General features: G+C 38.5%; 3 protein-coding genes and 1 long non-coding RNA gene across 6 annotated transcripts in view; 3 read left to right on the plus strand and 1 right to left on the minus strand.

The window, feature by feature from the left end:
* The first annotated feature begins 3,224 nt into the window (after positions 1-3,224).
* Positions 3,225-3,967, plus strand: LOC134825965 (uncharacterized). Its single transcript, XR_010161644.1, has 2 exons — positions 3,225-3,403; positions 3,544-3,967. It is a non-coding gene; the product is annotated as an uncharacterized LOC134825965 (long non-coding RNA).
* A 7,105-nt stretch (positions 3,968-11,072) lies between these two features.
* LOC134821604 (uncharacterized) lies at positions 11,073-12,331 on the plus strand. Its single transcript, XM_063832308.1, has one exon. It carries the CDS (start codon positions 11,166-11,168, stop codon positions 12,033-12,035), a length of 870 nt encoding a protein of 289 aa, XP_063688378.1. The 5' UTR covers positions 11,073-11,165; the 3' UTR covers positions 12,036-12,331.
* Positions 12,332-12,632: 301 nt separating this feature from the next.
* LOC134825966 (attractin-like protein 1) overlaps positions 12,633-22,854 on the minus strand; it is a 31,188-nt gene continuing 20,966 nt past the window's right edge. Inside the window, exons 19-26 of one of the 2 annotated variants that reach the window (XM_063838181.1) lie at positions 21,691-21,864; positions 21,394-21,488; positions 21,039-21,182; positions 20,777-20,920; positions 20,039-20,179; positions 17,744-17,843; positions 14,259-14,395; positions 12,633-14,101 (exon numbers count right to left, since the gene is read on the minus strand). In XM_063838181.1, the coding sequence (XP_063694251.1) occupies positions 13,922-14,101; positions 14,259-14,395; positions 17,744-17,843; positions 20,039-20,179; positions 20,777-20,920; positions 21,039-21,182; positions 21,394-21,488; positions 21,691-21,864 (1,115 nt within the window). In that variant the 3' untranslated portion in view covers positions 12,633-13,921. The remainder of the gene's footprint in view (positions 14,102-14,258; positions 14,396-17,743; positions 17,844-20,038; positions 20,180-20,776; positions 20,921-21,038; positions 21,183-21,393; positions 21,489-21,690; positions 21,865-22,854) is intronic. The other variant, XM_063838182.1, reaches the window with a different exon arrangement.
* Positions 16,469-22,854, plus strand: part of LOC134825967 (lambda-crystallin-like) — a 99,804-nt gene continuing 93,418 nt past the window's right edge. Inside the window, exon 1 of one of the 2 annotated variants that reach the window (XM_063838183.1) lies at positions 16,469-16,492. The gene's annotated coding sequence lies outside the window, so the exon portion shown is untranslated. The remainder of the gene's footprint in view (positions 16,493-22,854) is intronic. The other variant, XR_010161645.1, reaches the window with a different exon arrangement.

The following is a 22,854-nucleotide window of genomic DNA, read 5'->3' on the forward strand; positions in this document are numbered from 1 at the left end:
GAGCAAATTTCGTTCCGTTCGAATTCCATCTTGATTTCTGGTTCGGTTAAGGTTTGGCTACAGTTTTCCCGAAATTTTTTAGGGTGGCAAATGGTGGGAATCTCGCCAAAACCTCCCCCTTTCACTATCGACAATACTAATAATACAATAGTACACTACTTTCGTCATCTTAATATTTGATCAAATTCATCCTTAAAGTCGAATGGTGCTCAATTATTATGAATTATGAAATAACCAAGCCTATATTTAACGTACAATGAAGGTTTAAAAATTAAAAATACTGCTTGTACTTGGTTTGGCAAACAAAAACCGTGGTTATGTCGTATCCGGATAAAGTGGTTAACTTTATCACAAGCAAAATTAATTAATCTCTCGAAGACAACAACCAATTGGATTTGCTGTCTTGAAAAAGTCAGGTTACCCCATTCACCAAGAATAAAGAAAAAATAATCATAAAGATAAGACAACAGAACCTGCTAATTATGCCTCTTCAGCCGGTATCACGTGACCATCCTCATTATCCCGCGCTCTAAAACTCTATTGTTCGGACCTATTCACGTGCTCCTTTGCAACGCTTATATTTTGTTACCCACCATTTAGAATTCAAACCTATCAGTATCATGTCAGTTTTTTTTATAATCGAAAATAACCATATAAAGTTGTTCATGTTGTGAATGAATTTGTAACAAAGGTTTCTTTTTAAGAATGTGTTGTCCATAGTCCCAGAAACTGATGGGGGAAATTTCTAGAACACTTTTTCTCCAGGCGCCCATTCACCACAACCCTAAAAGTAATAACTCAGTCTTGTAAGATTGTGAGACATTAGGGGCCATATACTTAGGACGTCCGGAAAATAGGGAGGAGGGTGGTTTTGGAATTTCGGACAAATCCGGACAGGGGGAGGGGGTGGTTTCTGAAAATCCGGACGTCCGTAAATTTTTGCAGAATTAACGAAAAATTCTCATTTATTTCAACTCTTTGACAATGAATTTGAGTTGGTTTTATTTGTACTCTTAAAAGTAGCTGGAAATTTGGACGTCCGGGGAGGGGGTGGTTTTGAAAATTCAGACACGCCCGGACAGGGGGAGGGGGTGGTCTGAAAATCTGCAATTTTGGCGGACGTCCTAAGAAGATGGCCCCTTAGTAACATAAAATTGGGGTTTTGGTGACCTGCTTTTCTTCTTAAATCAATTATTTTACTGCTATTGGACTAAACAACTGACCAAAATGCCGAGCTATATTAAATGAGAACTAAAGAGCGAGAAGACAGATTATGACAAGAACATGTCGGCCCGATAGAGTCAATCTCTAGGATGATATGGAGAGACAGAATGTTGAGATAGATAAATCAAGCAAGAGAATTAATGTTGTCGCTTTCTAATCGTCCTGGTCAGCTGATCCAGCCGGTGGATTAACATTCCCGAAAGAGAAAGGGCGAATATAACTTCTGTTGCTTACGAACAATCGCTGTTTTATCGTGGAGTCCTAAAATATGTTATTGACTGAATATAATATAACTGTCGGGAGAATCGATGGTCAAACAACAAGAACAGTCAGGACGAAGTTATGTAAAATATGCTGAGTAATAGTTTATCATATTAATTGGCTGATGTTTACTTCCTTATTGACCACTGCATACTTGGAGGAAGACATTAGACCTCCCCATGTTGCATTGATATAACGACTGATCCAGCCATGTCCCATGAATAACTTATTCAATAAGACTTTTAAACTTAAGTGCGCATGTTCGGTTTGGTTACTTGAACCGCCCCCAATCTCAACAGCGAAATACATGTATGCTCCTAAGATTAAAGAAACATACAATGTAATCACTCACGTGGTATCAACCACTAATCAAATATGGAGCTCATGAGTTTGCCTGATTTTGCTGTGACGATTAGAATATAATATGATTTCATATACCATGACTTTTATACGCTAATCTAACTGCTTATAATGCGACTACGCTATTAATCGCACGAGGCGAAGCCGAGTTCGATTATTGCAGTTATTTCACGAGGCGCAGCCGAGTGAAATAACTGGTGTAATCGTATTATACACGCAGTTCGATTCGCTTATAACTTCACGCTATTATCAATTAGTTTACTGTTTACTGAATAACTCCTTTTTGCACTTAAAATGTTATAGGATTTCACAAGGGTTTTAGCGTTACCACTCAACTGCTTACTTTTAGTACTGACCCAAATAGTTAACTAAGTCGATTGGTGGAATAATTCTATGCTATAAAAACATTTAACACTAAGCTAAGGATTGTTCACATATTATTGCAAAAGCCATTTTTGGCCAATTAAATTTAGAACCGCTACTGTATACATAGCTAATAGTATTGCGAAGAAATTACACTAGCTTTTCAAAACGCTCTCGTCTGGCTTACTTAATATGTGAACAATCCCTTAATTCCAGCTATTTTAAGTTTTGATATTTCAACATTACCATATAACAAATAATTTGAGCTTACTATGTTAATGTAACAAGCTCAAAACTGGCTAGAGCATAATAATGTCCCCAGTATAGCAAACCTGTGTTTCAATGAATTTTGTTTTAATATAAGTTGAAAATACGGACGACGGCAAATTTTTGGGAATGGGTTTTTCCTGATCATGCTTTTATAGGATTTCTTATAACATTTTTTAATGTTATAAGAAATTTGCCGTCGTCCGTATTTTCAACTTATATTAAAACAAAATTCTGCCATAATTGATGATTAGTTTTGCGTGATTTCAGTTTTCCTGATTCATATGTTGTATTTACGTCTTCAGTTTACAAATCAGTGAAACACACACATACTATGCGGGGGGACTACAGACCCCCTCAAAGTCCTTTACAACGTTACTGCCAGGTTACATAGCACTGAAAATCAATATCATCAGAAATTCAAATTCAAAGCAACGCCGTCATAGTATTACAAAGCCCCAAAACGCAACAATGCTTCAAACTCTATTATAACATGAGCATGCAAATAACATAAATCATCTATAATTATCCATGCAAATTCTAGATGAGCATGACATACAAGAATTCCTGTCACATTTATACATGCTATAGTTTGATTCATCTGCAGTAGGAGCGTTCTGGAAACTGTTGTTATTCATGATCACTTGTGACAGAAAACAAGAAGAGAGACAAAATTGTAACGTTTTCATGTTACATATTATTAAATGTCACTTTATATCGATACTGCGTTTCACTAACACTCCGTCTCAAGTAGCATCAAATGACTGAGGGCGACGAGAGGGAACCGAGTGAGAGACTGCCTGGGACGGAGCAAGAGCAACGTCCTGTGGAAGAGGTGCCGCCTCCTCCACCCTCCCCTCCCAATCTCACTGACAAGCTCAACAAGAAACTCCTCACTTCCTTCCTTGACAGACTCAATAATGGACAGGTCGGTAACCTACGTATGTGACGCTCAAAATAAACGTTTGATTTGATGGAATCTGAACAATATTTATATATTTGGTGTGTATCAGTATGCGGTATGCAGTATGGCATTGATTCAAAAACGCTAAATTTTCTTTTTCTCAGATACCAATGCTGGACAATCTACCCCAACCTGCTCAGACAGAAGAATTCGATAGTGACTCTGAGACCGAATAGCTAATTTTGATTTTTGTGATTTAATGTGATATATTTTCCGTTTTACTTTGTTAAACACTAATCAAAAATGAGGTAAGAATTAAAAATTCGAAATGGATTTTTGGGGGTATTATTTTCCAGGTTTTTGCTTAATAAATGATCAGACAGGTTTCCTTTAATGATCTATCAACAATTTGATCCCAGTACGTGGACACTGTGCGCTGCCAGTTGTACTTTTTGAGTAAACGTTGACTGTTGACGCCGCAACATATTTCATTTTAAAAAGCTTAAGATATCGATTTTTTGACTATTGTTGTATAACTACAATGTACAAGTATTATATAATTTATATTTCAACCATAATTTATCTTCATATTCAATGATTTTTGTGAATTATCTGTCATCACTTTTCCAGGATTATTATCAAAACTCAATTTACTAAATAGTACCTTTAAGATATATTTGGCGTTTAATCATCAATCCTGAATACCCGCCTGCAGTTTTCCATTGTTAATAGACTGACTTTTTATTAACGGGTGATACTCGTAAAATATCTGTTCCATATATTGGACCGTCGACGAGTCCAACTCGGCGCGCGTCCTGGTAGGTTGTAAACCTACAAACTTTTTACTGTCAGTGTCACCAAGATGTAACTAGGTCGAACGGAGAAATTAGGTCTCACGCGCAGGAATTAGGTCTCCTGCAGGCGCGTGATATATATTAATATATAATATATATATAAATACACTTAAAAGCCGCGAATGCTTGAGACTTACTGGGCCGCGCTCAGCCTGTCATTCCGCCGAATCTCTATTATGTTTATGGACATAATAGCCTGAGGTCCCCAGGTAAGCTTGAGACCTGATTCCTGCGCGTGAGACCTAATTTTTCGTTCGACCTAGTTACATCTTGGTGACAGATAAGTTTACAACCTACCAAAACGCGCGCTGATTTGGACTCCTCGAATATTTGGAACAACTGCATTTTACTTGTAGGTTTACAAGTACTTGACATACGTTGCATGCCACTTTTCGCGCGCGCCGCCGAAGGCGGAATATATTATCTCTGATATTGGGATACGAAACATGTATCAAACAAGTACAACCTACCAGGACGCGCGCCGAGTTGGACGTGGAACAGATATTTTAAGAGTATCACCCGTTAACATTTTACTAGTATCACCCGTTAAAAGTTAAGACTGAACCGGCGCTTTTTCTTTTTGATACATGTTGCATTTCCCTTTGCGCGAAAAAGAGTATGCAACTTGTATCAAACTTCTTTACCTAGCCATTACTAGTCTCTTGTCTGAGTTGTCCCACGTCGCGATCCTCATCGTTTCATTTCATTTAAGAAAATTAAAACAGCGCTGCGGGCTCACAGCGTGGGGCAAAGCTTTTCTCGATCTCACAGCCACTGTTGTGTGTTGGGGAAGCTTGAAAAGAGCGCCGCGCACACAGTACACAGCACAGAGATTGGTGTACTATACCAGGCAAGATACCCCCATTACATAATATTGTAGAGATATAGCGCACGTATTTGAGATATCGTTTCAAAGATCAACATTGGCATGATTGATGATGCGGAGAGCAATCGATGAAAATTGAGACAAGACACAGCTAGGGGAGTTATTTTGACGGATGTTACTCGTCTAAATTTCTTCGAAGTAGCGCGCGCCGCTTTCTTCTCGAAATGTTATGGCCCGACGGCACGAGCTACGAAGTAGCGCGCGCCGGGCCAGATCATTAACAATGGTCAAGAGTTATTTTGACGGATGTTACTCATCTAAATTTCTTCGAAGTAGCGCGCGCCGCTTTCTTCTCGAAATGTCTCGAAATGTCTCGAAAATGCCCGACGGCACGAGCTACGAAGTAGCGCGCGCCGGGCCAGATCATTAACAATGGTCAAGGAGTTATTATGCAGAATTGAATTACACATATTCGTAGGCGAAGCTTGGCTTACATAATGTTACCTGGGGACCAGGCTATTATGTTCATAAAGATTCACCGAAATGACAGGCTGAGCGCCGCCCAGTAAACATAATGCAGCGATTTCATCGGACGAGAGCAACTGTTGGCGACGTTTGACTACAAATGGCAGCATTTGATCGAAAACCTGGTTATCTTGACACACGCTGCAACCCCTTTTGATCGCGCGCGAAGCTGGCCGGGGTGCACGCTTCGCGTGCACGAGAGGTATACAACGTGTAGCAATGGTTATCAGCCCCCCCCCCCCCCCCCTGTGAAGAAAGTTGGATCTATATTGATATTCTATATCCAAATGCCAAAGTTGGATCTATAGAATTAGAAACAGTTCGGTATGTTTTTCTTAGCGATATCAGATACCTTACTCTGGATTATTACGACGGGTTTATTAACGACCGGTTAAAATATGGCTCGGGAAAAATATGGCGAAATTGCTCAAAACCCACCACATTTTCCCGGTCGCCATTTTACCGGTGTCCAACCTTTCAATTTTAGATCCAAAAATGTTGTCTCAGATGTAAATTTCCTTATTAGAGATAAGCAAGTTTAGTAATTTTTTTCTAAACTTGCTTATCTGCATTGCTAAAACTTGTGAAACAAGTCGAATTATCAATAATTAGGGGGTGCACGATAAAAATAAACTTGCTCGGATTTTTAAAAATTTTGTACCATTGTTTTCTATCTACTAGAGACTGTGAGAATTTTCACAATACCAAATTTTTCATACCTTTTTGGAAAGATCAGTGAGTTTCGCCTAGGTGCCATATTTGATGGTGCGCGGCTTTTGGAACAAAAGTAGCTGTAAAAGTCGCGTAATTTGACCAAATTTGACCAAATTCGTTGATTTTTGTCGTATTAATTGGATATATCTTTGATCTTCGGTTCCTTGAATGAGATCATTCTGAAAATTGGCGACGACCTTCCAATAGGGCTTTCACAACTGTCCGAAAAATTTGGTGGATATCGGAGTTGATATAGTGATGAAAATGGGGCAAAATGCGCTGCTTTTAGCTGTAACATAACGTCTGATGGTTGGATATGCTTTAAATTTTTCGGACACTTTCCTTGTAAGTCAATGAGTAAGCTAACCAATTTTTGTTGCAATCGGAGGTCGGGAAGTATACTGATACTGAATATCTATTTGTTTGAAGAAAATTGTGCTGGCCGAAATTAGCGCTAAAAACCATCCTACAGTCGGCACGCGCGGCTTACTGTCGATGGCGCACTACCTACAATAATTGTTGAAAGTAGACTCTAGCAAATTGTTTTTTTGAATTAGCATTAAATGTTTACGTGTATCAAATAACCTTGATTGACGATGTCCATCCGTCGAGATCGTTGCTCTGCGAAGCAGAGCAACGATCTACGACGATGCGAAGCAAGAATGCTAGTTCGCGCGGCGCGTCGAAGCGGCGAAGTCCTCCAACAAATAACCATTATGACTCAATTTGTAGAAAATCTTCGAAAGAATGCATCGTTCACATTGTTTAGAATTATGAATAAATGACTGATGAAACTGATTCATGTTATTGACAGTTTTAATTAATTCAAGTTTTAATTTAACTGTTACTTTTACTTTGAGTCCTATTTCATTATTATATTGTTATATGTAGAGATAGTCAATACCTAAGAAATTAACAAGAATTGCGCCCGTTGTTTCGTTTTGGCGGACGCTAGATTTCCATTTCACATTTACTATAAATTTAAGTATAAGCTCCAATCAGCTCACTTCAATCTTCATAATATTAATAGTATTGATAAATTATGCATCAAATACGGGGAAAAATTCAGTTCAATTGCCGTAGAACTTAACTTGTATCTGTAAATCAAGAAATGATCAGCAAAGGTAAACTATACTCGTGTACAAATCAATACACTACGCATGCCACTTACAAATTTATTGGGCGTATTACCTAATAGTAATATTATACATTACATGCATCATATACATTAAAACACAGTCGTGCCGCGCATTCATAGATCACAGGCTATCTATACATCACATCTCCGCAAGCAATCCTCGCGCGCGCGCAACTTTTTCGTTGCTTGGTAACGGACGGAAAGAACACGACATACTCAGACCCACCTACTGCAATCAAAAATTGGCCTATTTAAATCAACTTTGACAATAAGGATATATGACAAGAATTGGGCAAAAAGGTGAATTTTTTGCAATTTTAGCCAAATGAATTCGAAAAACCTACAACAAGTGTCCCAATAGTCTTCTTTAGTGAATATAAGACAACGATTAAAATATGAGCACCCGTACCCCTTGGGAACCCTAAAAGCTGAGACGGCGGGTTTATTAACGACCGGTGAAAATGTGGTTCGGGAAAAATATGGCGAAATTACCCTAAACCCGCCACTTTATCCCGGTCATAATAATCCCGAGTAAGGTATACATAAAATTTTTCGCAATTAATGGGAAAAATCGCGATTCCGTACATGCCGCGATTTCCTTTTGTCCCTGACGCGGCAAGTGCTACGAAGTAGCGCGCGCCGGGCAAGACCATTAACAATGGTCAATATCAGGCCGCGCAAACACCCTCACTAAGTTCGGGCGTTATCATGCGCGGCCCTCAGATTACCTGAGGACCCCAGGCTATTATGTTCATTAACATAAAGATTTGGCGGAATGACAGGCTGAGCGCGGCCCAGTAACCCTCAGAGCGCGAGAGTATTATTGCGTTATAACCTACCAGGACGAGCGCCGAGTTGGACTCGTCGACGGTCCTGATAACAAATATTTTACGAGTATTACCCGTTCGTTAAGGAATGATCAGTGAGTTTCGCCTAGGTGCCATATTTTATAGTGCGCGTAAAAGTCGCGTAATTTGACAAAATTATATTTGTTGATTTTTGTCGTATTATTCTGTCATATCTTCGGTTCTTAATTAAATTAAATGAGATCATTCTGAAAATTTGTGAAGACCTTCCGATAAGGCTCTTACAACTGTCTTGGAGGACTTCGCCGCTTCGACGCGCCGCGCAAACTAGCATTCTTGCTTCGTCGATCGTTGCTCTGCTTCGCAGAGCAACGATCTCGATGGGTTGACACCGTCAATCAAACAACTGTCCGAAAAATTTGGCGGATGTTGAAGTTGATATTAAAATTCAATGATATAGTGATGAAAATGGAGCAAAATACGCTGCTTTTAGCTGTAACTTTTTGGACAGTTTCCTTGTAAATCTATAAATAAGCTAAGCTAACCAATTTTTGTTAAAATTGGATCAAGGGAAAGTTACTAAATACGCATTTGTTTCAGGAATTTTGTGCTGGCCGAAATTAGCGCTAAAAACCATCCTACAATCGGCACTTGTAGGTTTACAACCTACCACCACCAGGACGCGCGCCGAGTTGGAACAAATATTTCACGAGTATCACCCGTTAAAATCGGCACGCGCGGCTCACTGTCGATGTTTGATGTTAACGGGTGATACTCGTAAAATATCTGTTCCATATACCGTCAACGAGTCCAACTCGGCGCGCGTCCTGGTAGGTTGTAAACCTACAATGCACTAGTAGCCACTAAATCGCTCGCCCAAATTTTGTAAAATTCTAGTTAAAAGGCCCTGAATACTGAAAGGTACGAAAGTAATAGTAATACAATTCAGTGTATTTTAGGCCAGGACGCTGATTCTGAATCACGCTCCAGGCCCATGACGTATGCAGTAGGGTAAAATTGTTTTCCTGCATGGAGGGTTATGGGCAAAAAACCAGCAAATTGTAGGTTTATAACTTGGAGGGCTTCGCCGCTTCGACGCGCCGCGCGAACTAGCATTCTTGCTTCGCATCGTCGATCGTTGCTCTGCTTCGCAGAGCAACGATCTCGATGGGTTGACATCGTCAATCAAGTTTATAACCTATCAGGACGCGCGCCGAGTTGGACTCGTCGACGGTCTAATATTTGAAACAAATATTGTACGAGTATATTACCCGTTAAGCTATGTCATTGTCATGTTATAGGCGCCAAATTTGAAATTATCCATTTTTCGTCAATTTTACACACTTGCAACTTATTTGTGCTGCACGCGCTACGGTGAATTTGTATTACTATTATTCACACTTAGAGGCAACTATTATACTGTGTATTGGTACCAAATTTATCAAAATCGGAGACAACGAATCTGTGCCAACTCATAGCGCTTATTTACTGGGCCGCGCTCAGCCTGTCATTCCGCCTAATCTCTATCTTTATGAACATAATAGCCTGAGGTCCCCAGGTAAAGCGCTTATTAATATTACATAGAGTTAGACTATGATATTGTCCTATTTAAGATGTTCATTTATGTTCTATTTTTGATTTGAATAAAGTTATATAAATATAATATAATTATTATGTTTTAGTTGTCATCTTATACATATTATACTTATAGTGCAATATATTTAAATGACCATGGCTCAATGACCAGACGCGATCATGCATGCAATATAAGTATAACCTATGGCCATGTTTCGTAAATTTGACCCAGTCAAACTGGCTATCAAAGATATGTTTATATCGAATCCGATCTCCGCTACAGTGCACAGGATAAGATCGCGCACTGGTGAAATCGATTTATTAGCCCACAGCCAGCAGGTCAGTTGCAAGTTGAATTTGATAGAACAAACTTGAAATACCGAATACGTTTACTACTTTGCTTTTCTCATCTTTAGTTCTAGGTATCTTACATTAATTTGACGCTGAACATTGGTATATTTACTTTTTTTACTGTTTACTCATCAAAGCTTAAACTTGAATGCTGTTTGTCCAACAGTTTGAGTTACAGTTCACCAATTCTTTGCGATTAAGTTTGACCAACTGTCGCCAGATAATGGTAGTCCTCAGATCACCAATCTAATTCCGATAATGTTATTGATCATTAACGTTGATTGATCCGTCTTGAAGTCTCGACTACGGTCAATAATTTACTTCTGATAGGATCGGTCCTTTAAGTTTAACATGTTACAATTTTCGAGTAACCGTTTCGTGATTATCGTTAAATTCCCGTTCGAATCTCAGTCAAATATTATACTTTCTGCCTCTAAATACTGAAGACGAAGTTGCAGAACATATTTCCGAGCGCATTTAGACAACCCTTTAAACGATAGGAAACTGGATCTTATCCTGTATCCGAATAGTTCATGACAGATTACTTAGGATTCCAAACAGTTACAGCCCGGCCTACGTCGACACAGGTCTCCTAATTACTCCGTTTCTCCGAGTAGATGGGTACCAGGCAGGGCCACGGTAGCAGAGCCGTTTTATTATGCTACTCCTTGACTTTTGTGTGCCGGTATCCAGAGTGTTAGCGGTGTCCATGGTAACGGCATATTTAACCGCTCTCATGTCCGCAACGTAGCAAATAATTAGGAGGTAGCTTAAGGGTAATTACAGGGTTTATCGAGCTGAAGCAAAATATAGAAGGCTAATGTTGGTCTCATCACATGTTAGATGAGCGGGTAACAAGGAAGTACTGATAGTCGTTTATCGCATTCTCTTGCGCCCATTAGCATTGTCTTCCTCTAGGCTTGCCTATTCTGTATTCAGATTTCTTTTATCAGTTCCCTTTGTTTGTCTATCGATACAGGTTTTTGATTGGGTCGCCATGTTCAGTAAATCCGGTAAAGAGAACCCCAGACAACTGTACAGCACTTCAAGCCGGAACAGTTCTGCTCGGAACAGTGGCAGACACCTCCCCCTACCAGACGACGTGGCAGTGAGCGCCAACAAGGAGGCCGCAGAGCAAACTACTCGCATGAGAAAGTTTCTGGAATCTACTAAAAACTTCTTGCAAAGTCAGAGCCAAGCTGCCAATCTTCACATCACCCTGAACGAAGTTAGAGGTAAAGATAGGCAGGACAAGTTGACTCGAAGAGCCTCCAACTCCTCTAACGATTCCAGTGGTGGAACAGGCGCCCCTAACAGCATGAGTCGGAAAGCTGGCAGGAGAACATCCTGCCTCTTCAACCCGAGCGAGAGAAAGGTCCTGCATCCTGTTACCCTGAGTATCGATCAGATTTCTGAGTACGAGCACGCTTTCAGAAAGTACGACCAGAACGGGGACGGAGTGATCTCGGTGGCAGAGCTGAGTTTCCTCCTGGAGACCATCAGCCTGAAGCCCTCAGAGGAAGAAGTGGTGGAGATGATCGCTACTGTGGACGCTGACAGGGATGGTGTTCTGAGCATGTCGGAGTTCGTGAAGCTCATGTCCCGGCACCACAATCCCGCGGTAACACCTCAGCAGCAGTACGAGGCTATCTTCAAGGTGTTCGATGCTGATGGTAACGGCTATATCAGCAGATCTGAATTTAAAGACACCTTGTTCAGCATTGGACAGCGGTGCTCGGAGGAGGAGTTGAATGCACTGGTTGACGAGATAGATCTGAACAGAGATGGAATTATTAGCAAGAGGGAGTTTTTGAGAGTGTTTCTTAACCATCCCACTGTTGCAAGTCTTGACAAGATGCAGGACTGAAGGAGTGTAGTGATCATAGGAATAGTATATATTATATTACTGCACATTATACTTATAGCTTTTAGAAATTCATGTTTTTTTCCCAGATAAAATTAAATAAAAGTTTACCCGTAACCTTTGTGATCAGTATCTGAAGCTATTTCATCCTTTCAGAAACTGAAGGCTCTTTCCACTTAAAAGCATAATGAAAGGCTCAGATAATATTTTCCATATCCAATATCTGGACAATTTGAACGAGAAGAAAATGTTATGGTTATGAAAGATTGTTTAAACTTAAAGTGTTACGTATCATTTATTGTCATAATTATTTTTGTTATACTTTTAAATTTTGATACCACTGTGTTACTGACTATTCGTGATATTAGTTATATGGGGGTAGTTCACATATTACATAATCAGCTGGGGGGGGGGGGGGGGGGGGGGGGGGGGGGGTTTCCTGAATGATTAAGCTAGTGTAATTTTGACACAATAGCTATGAGTAATGTATAAAACTGATTACGGAGGGAGGGGGGGGGGGGGGGGGGGTAAAAATGTTCCAAAAAATGATTACGTAATATAATGTGAACGACCCCTAATGTTAATAAGACATGGTACAACTTCGATAATTCAAAATAGCAAACTAATCAAATATAAATACAGCTTAGAAACTTATTTATACTGTTAATACAATCTTGCATGGTTTTATAATCATATATACTACAACTAAACGAAAACGTAACAAAACAAAAGCACATTGAGAAACATTCAGCCCTGTGAGTTTGTTCACTGTGCTGCACAATATCTTTATCACTAGAAGAGGGTTATACCTGTACAGATAGGATCTCAACTTTGGTAGAGGGGCTAAAGTCAGGTGATGTTCTAAGTTTTGACTCTTTCGATACAAATAAAATTTAAAATTTGTAAAGATCTAAACGTTCAGATCAGAATCCATTCTAGACTGATATAATTCCAAGGTGACTGAAATTTTGGGTCACGCAGAAGAAATGTGCCACAACTTGGGAGTTTTTCACTGAACTTACAGAATTAGGTCTAACAAGTTACGGTTTAATTATTTAAAATAAAAAGTATTTCTGAAGTTCATAATATAACCCACTCCTACGACTGTTAATAGTAAATCTAACGGATAAAAACTTGTTTCTGAACTAAAGTCTGATCTAAAAGTTGAAACAATGAAGTTAAAGAAATTTAGTCATGATCATTTAAAATAAAATTTTGATAAAACTGTATGACCAACATGAACAGTGCACTAAATAATTTAATAATGATTAAATTAATGCATCGGAACATGCTAGTTAATGTGTAAGTACAACAGTAACATAATTTCTATTAACGACTTCTTTTCTGGGATAAATCAATCATCTTATTTAAAACAAACTACAGAGTGGCCACGAATTAATAAACGATCCTAAACACCGGTAATCTAAGCAGAGGAAAAGTTGCTCAGACAAGATACTCTACAACAGTTCAACCTACTCTACTTAATATTGCGTTAGTTATGGGCCACTTCGTATTATACGTACGATTGATTCGAAAATTCTGAATACAAATAATCAACATTTGATGAGGAATCATAAACACTGCGTCAAATCAAATTAGAAAATAAAAATTACTGATTATGGCAAATTTTACAGGGAATGATGGAATGAGTATAATTTGAAAATCCTGATTACCATGCCCAATAGATCTGGAGACTGGTGGGAAGATGAACTATATGTTTTCGAAACACGTGACAGCAATTTACCAATCAGCTTCCAGCATTGACCATTCCGAACCCAGCATCTCTGTCACGTGCCCCAACAAATACAGTTCCCAAACAGTATGCTGATCTATGAACTGATGTAAATTCAGTAATGTTTAATTCAAACTTGATCGTCATCTCTATATTGCTATACTTCGGCAGTGAAATAGACGTTAGGGTTTGATATGACTTTGCCGTAAGGTAAAGAAGTGACAAAGGAACCAGATACGATGGCGAGGTTTATGTCTTTAGGCCCGGGCATTGTGAGTAGATATGATGAGAGACCGTACTTTTCTTCTGCTAATGGTTCTATTCCTAGAGGGCGTACCTGAAAAAAAAACATGAATCAATTTGGTGTTTTAATTTTAACACATCAGCTATAGTCATTTGTTTATGAAATTTCGACGAATAGTTGATTCTCATGACCATGATTTTAAGCAGTACACGCGGCAATTTAATATTAAAATCATCAAAATTCGACTGACCTCGAATATTCTTCCTGGTGCGGGGGAATTTGGGTCTTTAAAGAGAACTTTGTGGGTTTTGAAAGGTCTAAGTGCTCTTTCTTGAAGTTGAATCTCTAAGTTCCTCTGAGTTCGGTATTGGGAGTACCGTATCTTAGCTGAAATAAGTGCTGTCACTTTTACCATTATAGTACATGTTCGATACTCAAAATGTCTGCAAGCATGCACTTGACTAAACCTAAAGAATCTTTAGGCTCTTCATCTTTAGTAAATATGAAGAACGTACGTTGAAAAGCTGGGCAGAGCACGGGATGACCACACATATCCCTGCTGCCTACCATCACATACTGCTGCCTACCATCACATACTGCTGCCTACCATCACATACTGCTGCCTACCATCACATGAGTGAGAGTCATCTCCATTCTCCAGGCAATAATGGAACTTAGTACAGACAGATCCGTCTAAAAAAATCGATCTGCTGACACTCAAAGCTTTCAGAGGTTTTTTGACGTTTTTGAGTCCCATTAGGTGCCCTTTATGGCTGACCAACTTTTCCAAACTTTTCCACTTGTCTTAAGGCCACTTTTTGCCACTTTACCACTTTTTACCACCTTTTTTGTTTGTCGGATATCTTTAGTTGTGAACATCGTAAAAGGTTGCGGATCAATCGAGTGTGTTCATATTATCAGGAAGAAAAACTTTTGTTCAAACAATTTTTACGTCAGATAATAAGTTAATTGGATAATTATCAATTAACTAATTAGCAAAATTCTAAAAAATTTTTATTGGCTAAAAATGATCGGAATAGCTTAAAACACGGATAAAAGTAGTTTTTAGAAAAAATTTTAAAATTTTTCACTTACATTTTTTTTCGAGACTTGGAAAAAATTTCCGCCAAAAGTGATCAAATCGCATGAAACACGGATAAAAATGCCTTTCTAAAAAACGTAGTGAATTTTTCGTTTCAAGAATACTTAAATCGCCAATATTTGTAGTTGGAGTTCAGTAAATCTCGGCAGATTTTAGTAATCAGGAATTAGTATTACTAAGTGAAGAGGTCTGAAACTGAAAAACGTTAACCATACGATCGCGCGGCAATATAAGAGTTTCATAAACTAATTTTCACAGAAACTGCACCAATGGCACAGTCAAGATCGAAACGATAGCCTGCTGTACTGTCATTTTATTGATTTCAATGATGAATCAGTGGGGTTAAGATAATCACATTTGTAATAAAATATAAATAAAACATCTCTGTACCGTCAATTGTGCTAGTCTAAACCAGCCTACCTGTATTACCAGACCTCTTCTTTTCCTCGACAATCAAACCAAGTTGCTCATATGAGTCATATCGCATTTGGTGGGTGATGTAAGTAGTAATACATATCGAGCTGTATTCAATCACAAAACGACACAATGCAATACGTGTATATTATATTATGGCCCTTAATGAGGTATATGAAACGTTCTATATCGTACACTTCTCGTTTCTCCCGTGAGAGGCCCAGTATGGAGAGGTTTTACAGTTTATCACGAAAACGTCTACTTGGCCTCATGGCTCAAAGAAGGCAAGAAAAGACCAGAAAGCTTTCAACTCGCTCTTTTCAATGCCCGTCCATCTGTCCCACATTAATCCTGAGCTGATCATCATAGCCCCGAATATCCTACGGGAAGAACCTGTATTTTTATCTCACGACGTCCGGATTTCAAATCAACACCCTCAATAACATTAACAATCCTTCCTGATCAGAATCTGTCTCTATTAGCAATTTCCAAAATATCCTGACTCTCGTGGAATATTTCACTGAATTATTTATTACCGGTTCTTTACTACCCCTTGCCCGTCACTCGTATCTACATCTTACCCTTGCCAGTATGTTACCCTTGCTGATTTTACGTTTAGCCGACCCTGACATATGGGGGTGATTTGAGGTATCCAGCATAGCAAATGAAGCGGTATGCAGAACAATACAAAACAAGTCACAGTTGATGTTGGAAGGTGTATTTACACTTGCTTTCTGGATCTGGCTGTTCCTTAGTTTCCTTGGTCTGTTCTTGCCTTCTTCGAACTGTAAATGAGCCATGTAATGAGGCCAAGTATACTTTTTCGTGATAAACATTAAAACGTCTCTATACCGGGTTTCTCATTAAGAGCCATATAATATACACGTATTGTGTCGTATTCTGATTGAATACAGCTCGTTATGTATAAGTTTCAATACCTACAACACTACTATATAACAAATAATTTGAATGACAGGATGGATTACTGAGGGCACTGTGTTAAAGTGATTTGAATGACAGGATGGATTACCGAGGGCACTGTGTTAAGGTGATTTAAGTGGGTCCCAATCCCCACCGACCATTCTTCTTTGTGTCATGAATACTTGCTTCATCATCTCCTTTTAATAAAAATCACGGTGTCTTTATTGAATAAGCGCATTACTACTTACATCACCCACCAAATGCGATATGAGCAACTTGGTTTGATTGTCGAGGAAAAGAAGAGGTCTGGTAATACAGGTAGGCTGGTTTAGACTAGCACAATTGACGGTACAGAGATGTTTTATTTATATTTTATTACAAATGTGATTATCTTAACCCCACTGATTCATCATTGAAATCAATAAAATGACAGTACAGCAGGCTATCGTTTCGATCTTGACTGTGCCATTGGTGCAGTTTCTGTGAAAATTAGTTTATGAAACTCTTATATTGCCGCGCGATCGTATGGTTAACGTTTTTCAGTTTCAGACCTCTTCACTTAGTAATACTAATTCCTGATTACTAAAATCTGCCGAGATTTACTGAACTCCAACTACAAATATTGGCGATTTAAGTATTCTTGAAACGAAAAATTCACTACGTTTTTTAGAAAGGCATTTTTATCCGTGTTTCATGCGATTTGATCACTTTTGGCGGAAATTTTTTCCAAGTCTCGAAAAAAAATGTAAGTGAAAAATTTTAAAATTTTTTCTAAAAACTACTTTTATCCGTGTTTTAAGCTATTTCGATCATTTTTAGCCAATAAAAATTTTTTAGAATTTTGCTAATTAGTTAATTGATAATTATCCAATCAACTTATTATCTGACGTAAAAATTGTTTGAACAAAAGTTTTTCTTCCTGATAATATGAACACACTCGATTGATCCGCAACCTTTTACGATGTTCACAACTAAAGATATTCGGCAAACAAAAAAGGTGGTAAAAAGTGGTAAAGTGGCAAAAAGTGGCCTTAAGACAAGTGGAAAAGTTTGGAAAAGTTGGTCAGCCATAAAGGGCACCTAATGGGACTCAAAAACGTCAAAAAACCTCTGAAAGCTTTGAGTGTCAGCAGATCGATTTTTTTAGACGGATCTGTCTGTACTAACTAGTTTCCTGACTTTCTTACCTTTTTAATTTCATATGGGATCATAGCGATACACATTCAACGTAATACAGTAAAGTTCACCAAAGTTAATCTTATTAAGATTGCAATGCAATATTTAAAAAATAAAAGCACCTGTCCATGCTAAGAGGAATATTAGGAGGAGGATGACAATGCAGGAGGAGAAAATAATAAAGAACTGCTTCAGATCGATCTGGTTGCTAGCCTGGTGCACCTGAAATAAAAACAATAATTAGCAAATATATACAGCAAAACCCTGATTTACCGTACCCCTTCCCTTTCCACCAAAGCTTTGGGAAAATGTGTAAATATTTAGTTTGATATTATATAGTAATAGTACTATGTTTGATATCGCGTGATCTTATAAAATACAGCTTACTAACGTGTCCCTTATGCCAAGCAAGGTTTTCGGGCTCAAGGCTCGTTACTTCCCCCATTATATAAAGTGCTTGTGAAATAAAACCCCTAATGAAGAACCAGTATTGAGCGGACAGAAACCATGTGAATTGCGATCCGACTGTGATTCAAAAATCAGATTTTTTTCTTTCCTCAAACTACACGGTAAATCGTGGTTTTACTGTATATATTATATATACTCAATTTGCGTTTTTAAAAAGCCTATTATGTTCCATGTTTGAGTTGGTAAACAGTAGTGGTTCAGCAGACTACTAAATGGCTCCTAATTCTCACTGACTCTTGTTATCACGTTTATCGGTTTATGGTCTATTTTTTTGCGGCTCATGGTCATTTCAAGTCTAGTGACCTTACTTAACACTACTAGATAACCTAAAAGCAGATACTGGGCTGACGACAGTAGATGAGATAGCTAGACTGATGGAGGACAGAAAGATGTGGAGAACTGGATCTCAGGAACACTACCTGCCTTAAGCCAAGTCAGTAAGTCATGGTCATTTCAACCTTCTGTATAATAAACCTTGTGAACATGTGATAACTTATGTCAGACGAGGTTATCAGGTAATCGGCTTTATGGAAACGACCATCTGCAAAATGTTTTGTCGTGAATGATGGCCTTTACATATAAATATTACTGTGTTTATGTCATGCTATGGTTAAGAGGATGGGACATAACAAATTGTTTACAATTGACACAATATTATAATAACTCTATCAAGGGAAATTAACATTTAATCTCTGTTGCCAATATCCTTTAAAACCGTTGGCTAAGAAGCAAACTTATTTTCCATCCACATTTAACATTGTATCATTATACTAAGGTAATTAAGGCATTAAACCCGTCATTCGTCGTTCTACACAAATAGAAGTAAGATTATGCTATAATTGCTATAATTGTTCTAATTGACCTCCCCCTCCACAAGCTGCTAGTGCTCACTACAATCATATGAACACAGCACCGACCACCACCTCCCTAGGAATATCACTACTCAATGCCATGTCCCAAGGTTAAATTAAATTGTACTAATAATCTACTAATTAATCTACTAATCTACCAAAGCAGGCCCATCGGTGGTTTACTAATAGTCAAACACGGAGAAGGCATTTTAGTGTCACCCTTGCTTCTAGGTATCTTGGTGATTTATCTATTGTTTTCTCTATTTGGACAACACAAACGACACATTTGACTGCCGGTACAGAAACCCAACATTGCGTCCACGAGCCATTTGCATGATAAGGGGTCGTATTACGTAATCGAGGGGGGAGGGGGGGTTTCCAAATGATAACACTAGCGTAATTTTGACACAATAGCTATGTGTAAAACTGATTACGGAGGAGGAGGGGGAGGGGGTCCAAAAAGTGATTAAGTGATATGTGAATGACCCCGGTCTAAGCAATTACAAAAGATAGGTTAATCAGATAGACATCATTCATGAACTATCAAATGTTTTCCACAAATGTTTGATTTATTTCTCACTATTCTATAAGATCGTGTTTTCAAAAAATAAATCACCTTAAATTTTCTCATAACAAGAGACATATTATACAAAATAGAGGAACCATTAAGTATTAACCAAGGCAATTTCGGTGCTGAAGCTGCTAATAAAACAACTCCAAGAAGAACAACCAGATTTGAGGCGCCCAGTATTTATCTAAAATTAAAAAAGGAATAATCTGACGTGAGTTTCAAAGAATAAAGTAATACTAATACTGGACCACTTACTCGCTCAGGATTTGACTATTATATTAATTTAAAATTTGTGTCGACGACTCGACTGTGCTGCATAAATTACGTCTTTGATCTTTGACGCAACCTTTGGTAGAATCGACCAACGAAAACTCAAGCATTAAAAAACCCCCGCCACTTCTGTGCTAACAAACCCCAACTTTACCCACTTCTGTGCTAACAAACCCCAACTTTACCCGATTAATACGGATGGTTCTTCAGCATTTAAGGTTTTCTACCATTCCTTATCTTTAGAGTTGAGTTCTAACCTCTATCCTAAGAGTTCGCACATCTCCAGGCCTGTAGTTTTTGAACTCCAAGTAGAGTCTCAGCTCTGCAGCCCGCAAGTCCCAGTCATATCTTGACTTCTTAAAGGTGTTAGCCCAACTCCTTTGTATCGTCTTTTCCCTCTGTAACATTTAGCTTTTATTAGAATCATGACTACGATACCACAGATTTATAAGTAGTCAAGGCAGCTCTTACGCTTTGATTAGGAACCAGGATTCATTATTCTGAACAACAAACAAACAGTCGTGTTAAATTTGGGTACAAATTGTTAGTAACAACATATTGTCAACATGTCAAGTATTACAGGCATTTACAGGTCAAGTATTACAAGTCAAGTATTACAGTCAGATCCCTATTAGAAGACAAACTACCACACACAACAGAGGTATTGTGGAATGTGGGGTATTACAAATGAAGAATGCTTTAGGCAGCAGCAGTAAATAATGCTACTATTAGCGGATCATGGCTAAGTTTAAAATTATGAATAATTTAGATAAAGATTTTCAGGCAACAATAAGATGAGAATTCAATTCCATATTTTTAAGTGCAAGATTTTCGAACATCGATGACCTCCAGCTTTTATGATAAGTCAGTCTATGATTTTATTTATTATGGGTAAAGTGTTTTTTTGGTCATAATATAACACCACATTTTCCGTCCAAGTTCCCAAGCAGCCCACTATAAAAAGAGTGCTGTTAAGAAAATGGCAAGGTACCCACAATTAATTCTTCCAGGAAGGTAACTTCCTTGTCGCGAGCTAAATGAGAGGTTATTTTTCGTGGCATTGGTTCGAAGACTGTCATGTCCTGTCTTTCTGGTGTCTGTTGTTTGGGTGAAGGAGCAGGGGGTTGCTTGGCGAGATACTATGCGAAATACTATCAGTCTCGTGGTTTAATCAAAAAGTTATGCTAAATTTACAGTGTCATTTCAAAGCATCACTTTTGACAAAAATAATTTTGGTGAAGTGTTGTCGGTACATACGTTATAGGTGTTGTACGAGTTGCCGAGGTAAAACATAGTTGTGTTCAAATTAAACTCAGTGTAGTTGGAGGAGGAGAAGGTGACTACTATCTCTATCATCACATCCTCTGTAATGCTCGCATTTAACTTCGTCATAAAGTTCACCTGAAAGGAAAAGTCTTCTTTATCTTGCTTTTTCTACGAACTGGTTGTAGTCATTTCGGAAATGAATGATATGATGAACATGGTCAAGTGCAGTGAGGCGAAGCCGATAGAAATATAATCACAAACTCCGCCGAGAGATGTGATAAGAAGTTAGAAGCATCTGTGGTTTTTCTACTTTTAAAGTAACATTCTGACTTGAAAACAATATTACCTTGCTGGTGGTAACGGTCGTAGAGTGAGTGAAACCGCCTGCATTCAACAGACGAAAACATGTTCCACCGTCTTTCTTCGGATCCCCTTCGTATCCTAATTAAGATAATAAGGTTAAGAAGGTTTCTTCCCGAAATATCAAGCAAAATTGCTGATCTTATAATATTCGGGCGTAATAATTATATGCATTCAAGAGAAAATATCAAGCACACGAGGAGGATAAAAATAGACCCGCGAGCCCTGAACGAGCACATTTCAAGCAAAACCTAAAATTACCAATCTGAAGAATTTAAATTACCCTTAATGCAGGTGTCACAGCCGGTTCCCCCAACTCCCATTGTGTTACACTTGCATCTACCAGACAAGTTGTTACAGAAAGGCTCAGAGTGCTCACTGCAGTGGCAAGGCTTGCAGAGTCCCTTGTTTGTAGCGTCACCATAGTAACCGTCTACACAGCTATCGCAGTTTTTACCTGAAATTAGAAAGAATGTCAACCGTTAAGCGATTAGCCGGAAAAGCTTTGTTTATGCTTTGTCAGAAAACCATATATTATGGGCCGTATTTTTCATCCAATTTTTGTCCATTTGACCGCAGGAAAGTGATTGTGGTCGCCACAAAGGGAATTATATACATATTTCATATACAAAGTTACGTTACTGCTCACAGCACTGTACGATTGTTAACTGAAAATTGGATTTCCGACCTCCGCGGTTATGTTTCAGAAAGTCTAGAAAATCATTTTAAATGAGCACCAGTTTTTCACAGCCGTTAAAATAGTTGTCAAAACAATCTAATTTAACACCCATACGCACGAAAACTCCGAAAATCTACCATCCACAATTTAAAGTTATAGTTATTATATTAGCTACTGTCCTAATTGTTTTTGTATTTAAAGCTATATACAATCACGTGATTAGATGGTACGTGCGTGCGCGTCTCCTGTATATCACGATATATTGACTAGCGCCTTACATTAACGACATCAAAAATACACACAGCGGTTGATGTTTTCTTCTCAGAATTGTAAGCGAATGTCGCCCCGGTTCAGATGCAAAATTAGCGCAAAAGTCAGGTCCGTGCGCAAATGTTACAATTTCGCCAGAACACCTCTAACCTGCAGTCTCATGAGATTTTGGCGCTGATAAAAATTTTTCGGCAACCAAATATTGAACAGATAAACTTTCATAGTCCAGGCAAGCAAATTACCGACATGGATCAAATATGAGTTGTTAGAATTTAGATTTCTGCAATACATTGTTACAGTTCGGATGAAAAATATTGCTTCAGACCGAATTCGAACCCGGACCTTCTGCATGCGAGGTGATAATCTTGCCAATGGAGCGACATTTGCTTCCAATTCTGAGAAATAAACTATGGGCGACAATTTTTCAACAATTTTGCTAGAAAACCTCCCCAAATACATAAGGTCCAATATACCCACTACGTTACACCAACGTCTGTA

This window comes from Bolinopsis microptera, chromosome 1 (assembly GCF_026151205.1).
Source record: "Bolinopsis microptera isolate Bmic1 chromosome 1, MBARI_Bmic_1.0, whole genome shotgun sequence".
NCBI classification, from domain to species: Eukaryota; Metazoa; Ctenophora; class Tentaculata; order Lobata; family Bolinopsidae; genus Bolinopsis; species Bolinopsis microptera.